Source organism: Syngnathoides biaculeatus, chromosome 11 (assembly GCF_019802595.1).
Source record: "Syngnathoides biaculeatus isolate LvHL_M chromosome 11, ASM1980259v1, whole genome shotgun sequence".
In the NCBI taxonomy this organism is placed as follows: Eukaryota; Metazoa; Chordata; class Actinopteri; order Syngnathiformes; family Syngnathidae; genus Syngnathoides; species Syngnathoides biaculeatus.
Window position 1 is genome coordinate 29,709,520 of NC_084650.1, and position 14,855 is coordinate 29,724,374.

Here is a 14,855-nt window from a genome sequence, read left to right on the forward strand (position 1 = left end):
TCATAAATTTTGTATGACCCTTTAAGGATTTGGCCCCTGATAGGAAAAGGGTTCCTCGTCTCCGTTGTAAAGTAACAGGTTAAGGTCACTGTCTTGGAATATGTTGCTGGATAGCTACATTTGATGTCTGTCATTCAGTCCAACTGACCATTGTGAGAGCTTTTCAAATAGAGCTCGTCCTGAGACAGGTGTCCGTCAAAGCTGTCCAGGTAGAGGATGCTGCCACCTCCGCCCCCCAGGAAGGTGCCCACGGCGCGGCCTTGCCGAGCGTGGCCTACGGCGTCGCTGAAAACTTTATTGATCTGCTCCTCAGAAGGCATCCACCAGTCTGGGTTAGAGGCACAGTGCATCCGGATAAACTCTGACAAGGACAGTTGGAGAAGAGAACCTTTATTTGGTTCGGCTGTACTTATGTTTAGCATGTTGTCCTAAAAATCATCTACTGGTATGACATGGCATCGGGGGCCAAGTTTTCTTTCGAATTACTGGGTTTCTTGAGTTAACAGAAGTTTAATCAGTGTCACCAGTAAGGTGAGATTGCAAACTGGAGTGACTGGTTAGAGTGTCTGCCTCACAGTTCTGAGGTAAGTTTCTTGTCCCGTTAGTGGTCGCCACAGCGTAACATCTTAGATGAACGCTCATATTTGTTCGGCACAGTTTTTAAGTTTTTTTAGGGGTTATTTTAAAAGGAAGACCTGGCTAAGAATGTCTTGGAGGTGAAAAGAGTATCAAATAGAGTGATGAGGCTGAAACTTGAAAGTGAGGGTGTTATGTATAATGTGATTAGCGGCTATGCCCCACAGGTAGGATGTGACCTAGAGTTGAAAGAGGAATTCTGGAAAGAACTAGATGAAGTAGTTCTGAGCATCCCAGACAGAGAGGGTTGTGATTGGTGCAGATTGTAATGGACATGTTGGTGAAGGAAACAAGGGCGATGAAGAAGTGATGAGTAAGTACAGCATCCACGAAAGGAACTTTGAAGGACAGATGGTAGTGGACTTTACAAAAAGAATGGAAATGTGAAGTGAACACTTTTTTTTCCAGAAGAGGTAGAAATATAGGATGACCTACAAGAGTATTGGTAGAAGAACACAGACAGATTACATTTTGCGCAGATGCTGTCATCTAAACGAGGTTATTGACTGTAAGGTAGTGGTAGGCGAGAGTGTAGCTCAACAGCATAGGATGGTGGTGTGTAGGATGACTCTGGTGGTGAGGAGGAAGATTAGGAGGACAAAGGTAGAGCACAAAACCATGTGGTAGAAGCTGAGAAAGGAGGAATGTTGTGGGACCTTTCGGAAAGAGGTGAGGCAGGTTCTCGGTGAACAGGGGGAGCTCCTAGAAGACTGGACTACGACAGCTAAAGTGATCAGAGAGACAAGCACGAGAGTACTTGGTGTGTCGACTGGTAGGAAAAGGGAGAAGGAGACCTGGTGGTGGAACCCCAAAATACAGGAAGTCATCCAAGGAAAGAGATTAGCAAAGAAGTGGGACACGCAGAGGACTGAAAAGAGGGAAAAGGAATACATTGAGATGCGACATAGGGCAAAGGTAGAGGTGGCAAAGGCTAAACAAGAGGCATATGAAGACATGTACACCAGGTTGGACACGAAAGAAGGAGAAAAAGATCTCTACAGGTTGGCCAGACAGAGAGAGAGAGATGGAAAGGATCTCCAGCAGGTAAGGGTGATTAAAGATAGAGATGGAAATGTGTTGACTGGTGCGAGTAGGGGGCAGCACGGTGAATCAGCTGGTAAACCGTTGGCCTCACAGTTCTGAGGTCCCGGGTTAAATCCCGGACCCGCCTGTGTGGAGTTTGCATGTTCTCCGCATTCCTGCGTGGCACTCCGGCTTCTTCCCACATCCCAAAAACGTGCAACATTAATAGGACACTCTAAATTGCCCCTAGGTGTGATTGTGAGTGTGGATGTTTGTCTTGATGTGCCCTGTGATTGGCTGGTAACCAGTTCAGGGTGTAACCCGCCTCCTGCCCATTGACCGCGAGGATAGGCGATGCTCGTGAGGATAAGGGGCAAAAGAAAATGGATGGATGATGCCAGTAGTGTGCTAAATAGATGGAAAGAATACTTGATGAATGAACAAAACCAGAGAATGAAGAGTAGAAGAGGCAAGCGTGAAGGACCAGGAAGTGGCAATGATTAGTAAGGGGGAAGTCAGAAAGGCACTACAAAGGATGAAAAATGGAAAGGCAGTTGGTCCTGATGACATACCAGTGGAGGTATGGAAGCAATTTGGAGAGATGGCTGTGGAGTTTTTGACCAACTTATTCGACAGAATACTAGTGGGCGAGAAGATGCCTGAAGAATGGAGGAAAAGTGTGCTAGTTCCCATTTTTAAGAACAAAGGCGATGTTCAGAGCTGTGGGAATTATAGAGGAATAAAGTTGATGAGCCACACAATGCAGTTATGGGAAAGAGTAGTGGAGGCTAGACTCAGGACAGAAGTAAGTATCTGTAAGCAACAATATGGTTTCATGCCTAGAAAGAGTACCACAGATGCTTTATTTGCCTTGAGGATGCTCGTGGAAAAGTACAGAGAAGGTCAGAAGGAGCTACATTGTGTCTTTGTGGATCTAGAGAAAGCCTATGACAGAGTACCAAGAGAGGAACTGTGGTACTGCATGCGTAAGTCTGGTGTGGCAGGGAAAAATGTTAGAAAGGGTTGTTTTCACGAGATGTCACCCATTGTGCTGCCTCGAACGGCGGCCATTTTTTTTTAATCACTGATCTCCGCTACTCATACATTCGCAAGGTGGACAACATTATGTTTCTAACTGCATTTATTGAAGACACGACCGAAAGCACATCAAGCCTAGACTGACTACTAGGCTAATTGGCATACACACATAATGGGACTCGGGACTGCGTCACAAAGACACAGTATTGTGCCCTTAATTTTTTACTCTATGTGACAGAAATCACGAAGGAGGAGCAGTGGGATCGGACACTTGTCTGCTCAAGACACTTTGTAAATGTTTAGTTCAGTCTTATTTTTTAGTTAGGTTGTTGTAGCTAACGAAAATTGCGCAGTGTGTTCCGAGCTCTGTAACGTCTGTGCACCATTCCTCGTTAGCATGAAAGCATATTTCACCGCCTTTTGTTTTCCGTGTTAGCATACCGGTAAGTGCCCATATAAAAAAAATATATGTGGGCACTGACTACTTACTGTTATGTTGGCCTTTTGAAAAGAGTATCAATTACGCTTGTTAGCTCAGCGACACAATCAGCATGATGGAGGTTGAAGCCGGGCAGTGTGATAGCAGCATCGGGCACTCGTCCACAAAGCCTCGACTCCCTGAAGCACAGAGCCCCAGAACGTCCAAAGTCTGTTTGTCCAAAGACGATGCCCCCGCTTTTGCAGGCGGACTTATGTCCCGGATCGCGAGCATCTTCGTTGCGAGGCTTTGAAGAGCGCGTCGACTAGCAACTCTGGAAAAAGCTTGAGCGAATTGGGTCGAGTTGTTGAAAAAAAGTCAGAAGAAGGCTCTCTGATGGTTACCAAGTCCTCTCTTGTGTACTTGAGTCTCGAGATGCTCATGAACCACAAAAACACAAACAGTAATTGTCATAACCAGAACACTGGGGCAGACTCAAATGCACGACTCGGTAGACAGGACAGGAAGGCAGTTAAAGGAAGATCTTTATTCGTTCCAATGTCGAAAGCTGGAGAGTCAGTCAGAGCGAGCAATAGTATCAGGAGCGTCAACCTTACGGGGTTGGTCTGAGGACTGGCGGAGGTCGGTACACAAGGGTTCAGGATCAGGAATGCGGAAGTGTGGGAATGAGGCATGGATGGCAACGATCTGGCAAAGCCAGACCGTCCGCTGGGTCCTATATATACTAGGGTTCCTTATAGCTGATGAGGCACAGGTGTGCGCCTCCGAATCAACGCAGGTGTGCAGGGGACCTGCACAGCCAGGGCTGGACCGGTAGGACCATGACAGTAACAGAGCATTCCGGAGGCTACAACACTGGTACGCGTTAGGTAGAGAGGTTAAATGGAGGCGCGCAGTGGTATATGGGTAATTCAGCTAACCCTATCAGTGAAAACAACCCATTGTATAGAACATGTAAGAGGGCACCAGAACAGTGGTGAGGTGTGCCATAGGTGTGACAGATGAATTTAAGGTGGAGTCAGAACTGGACCAGAGTTCTAGGGAGAAGAGATAGCAAAGGTCTACGACTTAAAATAGTTGGGGTCAACAATCCAGAGCAATGGTGAGTGTGAGTGTAAAGAAATAAAGAAACGGGTCCAAGCAGGTTGGAACAGTTGGCGGAAGGTGTCTGGTGTGTTATGTGACAGAAGAGTCTCTGCTAGGATGAAGGGCAAAGTTTACAAAACAGTGGTGAGGCCGGCCATGATGTACGGATTAGAGACGGTGGCACTGAAGAAACAACACGAAGCAGAACTGGAGGTAGCAGAAATAAAGATGTTGAGGTTCTTGCTCGGAGTGAGCAGGTTGGATAGGATTAGAAATGAGCTCATTAGAGGGACAGCCAAAGTTGGATGTTTTGAAGACAAGGTTCGAGGGAGCAGACTTGAATGGTTTGGACATGTCCAAAGGCGAGAGAGTGAGTATATTGGTGCCAAGGATGGAGCTACCAGGCAAAAGAGCGAGAGGAAGACCAAAGAGAAGGTTGCTAGATGTGGTGAGGGAAGACATGAGGGCAGTTGAGGTTAGAGAGGAAGATGCAGGAGATAGGCTAAGATGGCAAAAGATGACACGCTGTGGCGACCCCTATCAGGACAGGCCAAAAGGAAAAAAAGATGTAACTTCTCGTGCTCTACGGGTACCTCTCAGGCAGCTGACTTTGACGGGATTGAGCGGTCGTCTCTCCAAGCCCGGCTCTCTCAAGTGGACCGAGCGCTTCCGTTTGCCCAGGCCACAGGAGAACTTGAGCTCATCAGTGGTGAAGATAAAGCGTATGAGGTATCGCAACAGCCGCCGGCCGTCTTTCTTGGAAGAGTTGACTGCCTCGTCCCACTGCTTATTGGTGATGAAGAGCGGGTAGTTCTCCAGCAGCTGTTTGCTTCCCTGTATAAATGATGTCCAGTACAAACTTAATATTTCTATATTTGAAATGTTTTATCTGACTTTATAGAAACAGCTCTTCTGAAATGCACAAGAGCATCTGGTTCATGGTTGAGGAATCTTTACCAATAGGCACCATTTTAGTCGTTTTAAAATTGTAAAATAGTTCTAGTTGATGGATTAGGCCAAAAAAGTAACTAATTAGTAATCTCACAAACCAGCGCAGCCCAGTGGGCTGTGTGTTTACAGCGGACTTCAGCAGACAGACTGGACACCTTTTTTTTTAGCATTCAGTAGTTTTGCAGTTCATTCAGAAGTTTCATTCCTTACATTTGTCTCTGGCATTCAAACCATTTGAATTAGATTTAGGATTTTGAGAAAAATCAACAGAAATAACAGGAGAAAATGTGTAATTTTAAGTAAGGGTAAATAACGAATGAGAAACATAACACTGTACATACTTTTGTAATTTTGTTATGACGTTTTGTAAATTTGGAATTAATCAACTTTTGATGATGGGCTGTCATCTTGGCAAAATATATTTGTTGACTGTTATTGATTTTCTGTCTGACATCCAATACAAGATGATTAGCTCAAGTGAGATACTAAGACACCAGACTATGCTCTGGTATGAATAAAATATAAAGTTTAGGATCAACAAGAAGCACCAACCTCAAAGACTGTCTGCTGTTCTTCTTCCTGAAAAGGAACACCCAATTTTACTTCAACAACTTCTAAACATACAGACTTGCAAACTACGACTTAGCTTTGATTTTAAGCTCACTTCTGTTAGCAGCTCCTCTGGCATCGGTGGCACCAGTTGGTTGTGAAACTCAACAACATTCTTGAAGTAGTCGAGAACATTTTGACAGGGTACTGCGCAGAAGTCAGTTAATTACAACACAACCACTCACACAGTAACAATATAAAACAGTATTTTGTTGGTACTTGCAACTTCATGTTTAGGACTCCCTAACAAATTTACTTTCTTATTGTTGTTGGGTATTCTTCCAAGAATGTTCCAACAATGAACCCATTGATTTCAAGTAAAAATATGGAGCACATTTTTCTTTAGGTGCTCATATCTATCAAACCTCATCAAGTTAGAATTATCTGCGGGCTTAATCTCTGCGACCTTATTAAGTTTTCTAGTTGAAACAGTCCCTGACAGTAAGAAATTGTTCAGATTTGGCTGGGGTCTAAAATTCTGCAGGCAATATTATTTTCAGTGTTTTTTTTTTTCTAAATACGAAGGGATCAAATACATACAGTACATGCTGTAGTGTCATAGTTGGAGAGCAACAATATTTGCAATTGTCTTCTATGTCTAACGAAATAATATAGTGTACGCCTCTAAATGAGCAAAATTAGTGACACGTTCCAACATTTTCCAGTTTTCAACGAGGCTTCTCACCACAACTGTTTGCAGTTGAAAACTGGCTTTTCTAAACACACCTGGGACGGTGTCCAACTTGTTGCGGAGTTCCTCGTTCTCCTGCTGCAGAGACAGCACTTCCTGCTCCAGCTCCAGGCAACGAGGGCAGCAGCTCTCCTCCTCGTCCTCCTCTTCCGGCAGCGTGGACGAAGGATGTCCGTATGAGTCGGACGGAGTCGGGGAGCCCCAGCCCACCTGGGTGCGTCTTGGGGGTGAGACCTCAGAACCGGGCTCGGCCGAATGGGACTGTTCATCAACCAAGCCCAAAACAAGTTGAGGCTGTTTCTGTTGCCCTGAGAGCAGATAACTATGCAGGGAGTCCGTGAAGATGCGCAGAACAGCAGAGGTCTGTTGTTGGTTCAAATGGCTTTGTTGCACATCCTCTTCTGGCTCAGTGGATGAAGAAGAGGAACTCTCCTCAGGTCTGGAACCATGACTGGTGCCTGAACCCTCCTCCATCTTGACACTGGAGGGGATGGACGGCGAGGGTTCCAGCAGCCGTCCATTGTTGAGTAGGCTTAGCACTCGACTGCACTCCTTGGCGAAGGCATCCAAGATGAGTCGGTTCTCTGAACAGTTAAGGAACCAGACAAAAAATTCACCTTAAGTTTGGAGTATTTGTTCAATTGTTTGTGAGGTTTGATGTGAGAAACTGAAAATGCAGAGTTTGAGAAGGCCGGGACCCAAGGAGGGCCAGATGACATATGGGTCCGGTCGGGTCCTCTGGTCCAACACCTGCTCTAAAACATTTGAGCTAAAACAAAAATAGGATAAGAAAGGATGACAGGTTCTTCATGTGGATCTTGGGGCTTGATACGAAAAGCAGGTGCATGGTAAGGTTGAGTACAAAGCCTTTGTTGTCATACAGGGAACAAACCCTATGCAATCGCCGTGGGGAGAACAAATTTTCTTAATGTAAAAGATGCCTACTTATACCCTACAACCCCCTCCTTTGGGAAATATTCAGATTCACATTGGGGGTCAATTGGCTGGCAACCAGTTCAGAGTGTACCCCACCTCCTGCCCGTTGACAGCTGTGATAGGCTCCAGCACACCCCGCGACCCTTGTGAGGATAAGTGGCTAAGAAAATGGGGTCAAAGTTCCTTCCAGTTGTCTCACTGTGGACTAGAGCCGACAGTCTAATAGCGGGGATACACTCCGCTCAATAAAAGCAAGAAAATACGCTCCTGGTGAAGGCGCAAAAGAGCAATTCTCACCAATGGATGTCACAGTCAAAACAACAACGTTCCTCCCACGTCCCAAAAACATGAAACATTAATTGGAGCCTCAAAATTGCCCCTATGTGTGATTATGAGTGCGGTTGTTTGTCTCAATGTGGCCTTCAATTGGCTGGCAACCAGTTCAGAGTGTACCCCACCTCCTGCCCGTTGACAGCTGTGATAGGCTCCAGCACACCCCGCGACCCTTGTGAGGATAAGTGGCTAAGAAAATGGGGTCAAAGTTCCTTCCAGTTGTCTCACTGTGGACTAGAGCCGACAGTCTAATAGCGGGGATACACTCCGCTCAATAAAAGCAAGAAAATACGCTCCTGGTGAAGGCGCAAAAGAGCAATTCTCACCAATGGATGTCACAGTCAAAACAACAGTGACAACAGTGCATAATGGGTTTACACTACACATGACAACTACTAAATGACAAAAAAAAAGGTGGCTACAAAATAGGCTGCCTACATTTCTAGAAGAGACTAACCTGCGAAATTGCTTTCCAACTCAACTCTCTCTTGTATGAAAAGCCTGTTTCCTGGGCCTTGTGTGACCTATTTTAAACGGGGCCTGCCACTAACTAGTGTTTGAAAAAAGGTCTGTATTATGATGGAATCCAAAAACTTAAAAGATATTTTTAAGTAAGGGCAAGGTTTACAGATATTCCCAATTGAATAGTGTAGACCTTGATCATAAAGAAACCACTTTTCCATTACCCTCTAAGAAAAATAATGCATCTTAAATCAATCCTCCCCTCACAAGCTCCACAAAAAAAAAAAATGGTAAAAACAGGACCATGACTTGATCACCATGCATCACAGTAGAGATCGTTACACGCTAACTGGTTGTCTTCAGTGCGGCAGGGTGGCTCAGCTGGTAAAGCATTGGCCTCACAGTTCTGAGGTCCCGCGTCCAATCCCGGACCCGCCTGTGTGGAGTTTGTATGTTCTCTCCTTGCCTGCGTGGATTTTCTCCGGACGTTCCTCCCACGTCCCAAAAACATGAAACATTAATTGGAGCCTCAAAATTGCCCCTATGTGTGATTATGAGTGCGGTTGTTTGTCTCAATGTGGCCTTCAATTGGCTGGCAACCAGTTCAGAGTGTACCCCACCTCCTGCCCGTTGACAGCTGTGATGGATGGATGGATGGATGGATGGATGGATGGATGGATGGATGGATGGATGTCTTCAGAGCAGACGAGGCATCTGTGAAGCTAACATTTATCGTGGAGTTTAAGGGTTCCCCCTAAAAAAAACCTTGACCGCTAACATATCGGCGCTCTCTGCAGATGATTATCTTAGCCACTACACAAAAACAAAAGGTAACTACAATGTAGATATGGTACTTCTCTTTACCATTATGGTTACAAATCACAATTGGTCGCGACATAGGCCTGTTAATATTCAAAATTCACATCAAAGTTCAGAATCCATTCAGTCTTTGCAAAGATAATTTTGCTAATCATTTGCCCGACACCGTCAAAGGTATTTATTTAGCAAAGTTGATTACCATGCTTCTAGTACTGATTGTGGAACTCAATAATAATAATATTCCAGCCTTTTAGTCCAGGCACGTCCACTTCACACACACACACACACACACACACACACACACACACACACACACACACACACACACACACACACAATCGCTCAGATGTGTCTATCAGCCTGGCACAGATGTGTCATGGTTATTAATATGCGTGGTGGCAGTGGGTAGCAGTGGAGATGTGGCTGATATCATCCATCGGCTCCTCCCTCCCTCCAGCCGCCTTTTCCTCCTTCCCTCGCCACTTCAGTAGCACAGCGAGCTGAGTAGCCTCATAAAATGTCATTAAACACGACATGTTCAGCCATGGAGAATTTATGAGGCCCATTTGTTTTAATCACAATACTTGGAGAAGGCCATTTTCATATGCATGCATTCAGCAATATTGGGTGCTTTCTTTTCATCATGTTTATTTCCTGTTATCAAGTGAATCATCAGTGAAGTGTATATTCTACTTTTTGACAAAATTCAGGATATTTGGTTTTGTTTTACCTCATAAGTAATGCAGTGGAAGGTTTAAATCTGAACACAAGAGTGGTATATTTCCGAATCTGCCGATCCAGTGCTACAAAACTGGGGAGTTCAAACCACTGGCAAAAATGTTAGAAATGATACAAGACCTCCGAATGATTCATTGCATCTGTCTGATTTGCTTTTTCTTTGCTTGGACTGCCATTGTGTGACAGATTAAACTCAACCAAGGTTTTTCTTTTTCCTTTGCTCTTTTGTGGATTTTTGTGACACAAGTACCATCAAGAGAAGAAAATTAATGTTAGATAATTACATGCACCAAAGGGAACAGAGATCTGCAATCAAAAAGCAGTAACGTTATGGTAATTGTTGTCAAAATTGAGAAACTGTTTCATTGGCCTGACTTCAGTGATCCTGACAAAATTAAACAAAATCCACTGGTAAGTTATTTTTCAAGCTAGTTATTAGCCATTAGCCTTTAGCAACATGGCTTTAACACCAGCATTTGTTCGGTAAACTTAATTTGTATACGTAAGAGAACATTTAATGTGTATTTCTTGCTTTGTACCAAGCAGTCCTATTCTTTCCCATATTGCATTTCCTCTCCTGTGTTCATCACATTTTGTCTTCTTTGGTGCTGTCAAAAAACACATCCTTCTATATAAATCAATGAAAAAGCAAAACGTGGCGAATTCATCCTTAAAATGCTCATTGAGCTTTTCTCGTGAGATTTTTCTGACATCTTATGCAAAGATGGACTTGGTTGAATTTTGAGCCATAGATTGTTGGTTGAACTCCAAAATGATGTCTTCTCAAGTGCTTTTAAATGTTTCTCATCAGTTACAAGCAGTTTTGCGTAATTGGACCTCACATTTGTCAAACACTTTTATTTCCTCACACAGTTCATAAGCACAGGCCAGAACCTTGCCATGGGACAACCACCGGACCTCGGTATGAAAAAATAAGGCTCCCATTTCCTTACATTCATCCATCCATATGTGACTTTTCATGGGTTGCGATCTTACAAAGTTCACCAAGTGCACAGTATCATCTAACACGGGAAGTAGGTATGTTGGTAATGTGTTGGCTAAGAGGGCTTCACGGTGTAAAAAGCAGTGCATAATTACACCAGCCTTTCTTTCTTTCACTCTGCTTACAAAGCCTTTGGTGCTTCTGACCATGTCTGCCGCTCTATCAGTGCAGACACCTATGCAGTTTTCCTATTTAAGTCCATTTTGTTCAAAACATTCAGACGTGACCTGAACATTTTCCTCTGTTGATTTTTTTCCTGGCAATGGCTTGCAAAGAAGGACGTTTTCTCTTATTGCACCTCTATCCACCAACCGCAAGAGTTGGGCATGTCCACTAATATCGCTGGACTTGTCAAGTTAGAATGCAAACTTAGCACTGATACAGACCTTTTCCAAAACTAAACTTTCGATGTCTGCAGACATGTCACCTATATGTCTGGAAATTGTGTTATCTGAGAGAGGGACATTGTGTCTTTAACCACTTCAGGTCCGAGCATCTCATTTACAATTGCGTTACAGGCGGGAAGTATTAATGTCTCTGCCACAGTGTGTGACTTTTTTAATTTGGGTACTAGTTCCGCAACATGATAGCTTGCTTTACGGACTTTCTCATTTTTCTTTATGTTTTTTCCTCATCGTTTCCTGCTCCTTCGCATGTTCATGAATCCGAACAAAATACTTTGCTTTCTTGCTCTGAAGTGAAGGGTGTTTCGTTTGGAGATGCCGTTTGAAATTACTTGGAACCATTGGACTGTTCGCTAGCTCTTCACCACACACCAAGCACAACGGAGTCATAATCGTTGGATCCCGGCTGAGAGTAAATCCAAATGAAAGATAGTTTTCGCTTTATTGCCTCACGCCAGAGGCTTTACGTGAGTAAACCTTTGGTTTCTTTTGACCTCCACTTGTACTTGGATGTTCATCTGGGTCAGAATTTTGTCCCGAGTCCAATTCTGAGTTTGCATCTTTGTTTTTCAAAAACCTCTCCATCACTGTCACTGTATAGCTTCACTAGAAACAATCCCATTGTCATCACCACCTGACGCATTACTAATCAAAGTAATTAGCTACCTGTTGAGTGTGAATAGTTGTTATTTTAAATGTGCCCTGTGATTGACCGGCGACCAGTTCAGGGTGTACACTGCCTTTTGCCCAGAGTCAGCTGAGATAGGTTACGGCACCACCGCGACCCTAGTGAGGCTAAGGGTATGAAGTTGTTAAAAAGACTGGCACTTTGATGCGTGCCAATCATCATCCTGTCTGATAATCTGTCTATCTGTAACATGCCCTCTAAATTTGACACATTACAGAGAAGATTGTTGTTAATAACCCTACCAAATTTGAGTGATTATAAAAAAATAAAATAAAATAAAAATGTAAAAAAAATAAGCATGTAAAGCCACATGGTCCACATGGTAGTTGTCAAGTACGACTTTTGTTTTCCTCCACTCTCTTCTGTCTTCTCTCAGCAACATGTGCAAACTCACAGGCGACAACGTGGTGGGCTCAAGCAGCCGCACTAAGCCAGAAATCCTGTGCCACGCTGGCTGTCAAGTAATTTTTTTCACCATGATGTGCACCTACTCAGGACCGACAACGAGGCACTCTAAAAATGGCCACAGCAGCCGACTATCTTAAAGCAAGATCCATTTTTGAGAGGCAGGCATAGCTAGCTTGCTAACTGCAGGTTGCGCCAGAAAACCGCTGAAAGGAAATTAAGCTGCTGAAGTTCTTATCTCGTAGAGGAGGGGAAACTCATGGCAGACTCCAAAGGGCATCAAGTAGAACAGCTTCAGCCATACCCAAAATATCAACTCAAATCATACCCCCCCCCCCACACACACAAGCCCCCACTAACACTATAGTTCCATAACGGAATACTATAATTCTCAGTTTTTGCACCTTTTCATCAAAGACCTTCAAACATTTCCAATGTATTAAGAAACATCTGAAGTAACTAGACACCGTCGTTAAAAAGTGTAATGTGTGAGGTGCATCATGCTAGACGATTTCCATTATTAATGATAATTTATATTATGTCAATCAGCACAATGCCTGTCTTTAAACCATTCCACAGCACGTTGTACGCAGGTTGGTTATTACACTGAATGCACCAACAAGGATCCAAAACAACAATAAAGCTGGCGCAATCTGTCAACTGCGATAAAGAGATGAAAATGTGATTAGAGGATGAGATGTCTCATGTTTGATTTCACAGCAGCGAGGATTACTTTGCATTTCATCTCAGGGTTGGTCTTCCTCGGACACACCCTCCCATCCTTTCTGGGCACAGACACCTCATTTAAACTCACCACTATGAAGTGCTCGCAGCTCGTGCAGGAACAATGACTTACAGCAAGAAAAATAACGGCTACCAGAGCACCAACCGCATGTGCACATTAAAATTAAATTCAGTGTCATTTTGCACAGTGGCGGTCCAATCATGGCTGCTCTCATTTCAAGTGAACATCAATCACATCTAACAAGAAGAAATTAAACAAAACATGACCCTTGATGGGAGCAAATAAAGAATGTTGCTCTTTTCCTTCATTGCAATCATGATTAGTGAGTACTGTAAATCTGTTTATGTCAGGACATGACAAGTGAGTTTTATATCATTGTCATGAAATGTGAAATGGAACATTGTAAAGTCCTTAACGTGCTAAACTGCCTGAACTTCGAGTCAAAACGCACCTGAAGTAATCCCAAACGTGCAGTCTGGAGATTCCTGCTTCAGTCGCCCAGCGGCGAGCGTGGACTCTGCTATGCCGACAATGGCGCGCCGCTGCTGGGTAAGGAGAACAACGCCGCCCGCTGCCTCCGCGGAGGTGGATGTCGGGACCCCGGAGCTGGGCCTGCCTTCACAGGGGAACCTCTGCTGCTGGTTCTGTGCCTGGAAAGGGAAATGCTGGAACGCAAACTGTCGAGCGTCAGTAAAAAGCGAACGCTCTATGGAGGCGGACTTGCGGTGGAGGCTCCTGGCGGGGCCACGGCGGTTCATCTTGGCCACGGAGGGGCCTTCGTCGGCGGGCTGCATCTGCCCGTCCATCCGTGCCTTCTCGCCAGGTGGGTCCAGGTAAGGAGCGCGCTTACGATGGCTCTGGCCGTCGCTGTCTGCCGTCTTCGGTTCTCTTAGGAGGAGGCGGGGAGGGTGCGTGCTTGTGGGACTAATATTCACTGACAGGTAGCCTCTCCAATCCCCGGGCGGGAGGTCGATGTCGAGACTGGTCCGGAAGGTGGTGGCTGGGGTGAGAGACGGGCGGGACTTGCCCACTTTGTTGTCCAGAACTCCCAAAGCACGCAGACGAAACCAACATTTATTTTTATCTCCACTGTTATCTGGAATTTGGGCACAGCTCTTGAAACAGAGGAAGTTCATTGAAAATTCGAATGACTGCATCCCTATTTTGGCTGGATGGATGTGCATGAAAACAATGAGCAAATGGAACAATCACCACAAAGGGGCGCCATAGCTCCACTCCAGAAACGTCGAAAAAGGCCAGCGCCATCCTGCAGGGCTGCCAAAGTCAATTTGGACGGGGACCACGTCGGAGTTCGGGTTTCCCTCAAAGGGCCATGATCACACACAATACAGCAAACCTATAATCACCTTGTCAAAGATTCTGTTTGAAATTAGAAGTCATTCAAAATGATGGTGACCAAATATTTATTCCGTATACACAACCGCTGTACTGTTCAGTTGTATAAAAGGGGGATTTGATTATTTAAAAAAAAAAAAGTAAACATTTTATTTGCTTTTGAGGGCCACATATATGTACGGTCCTGGATCATATCGAGTCTGACCCACTGGGACACGTGCAACCAACCGTGCATGTTTTCAGGTTGTAGGATGAAACTGGAGTACCCGGAGAAACCCACGCAGGCACGGGGAGAACATGAAAACTCCACACAGGTGGCGCCGGGATTTCAATCCCAGTCCTTAGAACCCATGAACAGGCCAATGAATTCAAAATTTGTCCTATATACGTGACCAAAATGTTGTTTTGATGTCATTCTAGAACATGGAAAACCAACTACATACTGTACTTTAATGAGGACCTCCGGTTTTAGTGAAAACTGAAGCATTTTCTT

General features: G+C 44.6%; 1 protein-coding gene across 1 annotated transcript; it reads right to left on the reverse strand.

Annotated features, from left to right (window-relative positions):
- LOC133509130 (BEN domain-containing protein 4) lies at positions 1-13,979 on the reverse strand. The gene is made up of 6 exons (XM_061835867.1): positions 13,458-13,979; positions 6,509-7,057; positions 5,838-5,929; positions 5,726-5,752; positions 4,816-5,056; positions 1-361 (listed from the first exon to the last, which is right to left on the reverse strand). The coding sequence occupies exons 1-6, from the start codon at positions 13,810-13,812 to the stop codon at positions 135-137; spliced, it is 1,491 nt and encodes a 496-aa protein (XP_061691851.1). The 5' UTR covers positions 13,813-13,979; the 3' UTR covers positions 1-134.
- Between the last annotated feature and the right edge of the window lie 876 nt (positions 13,980-14,855).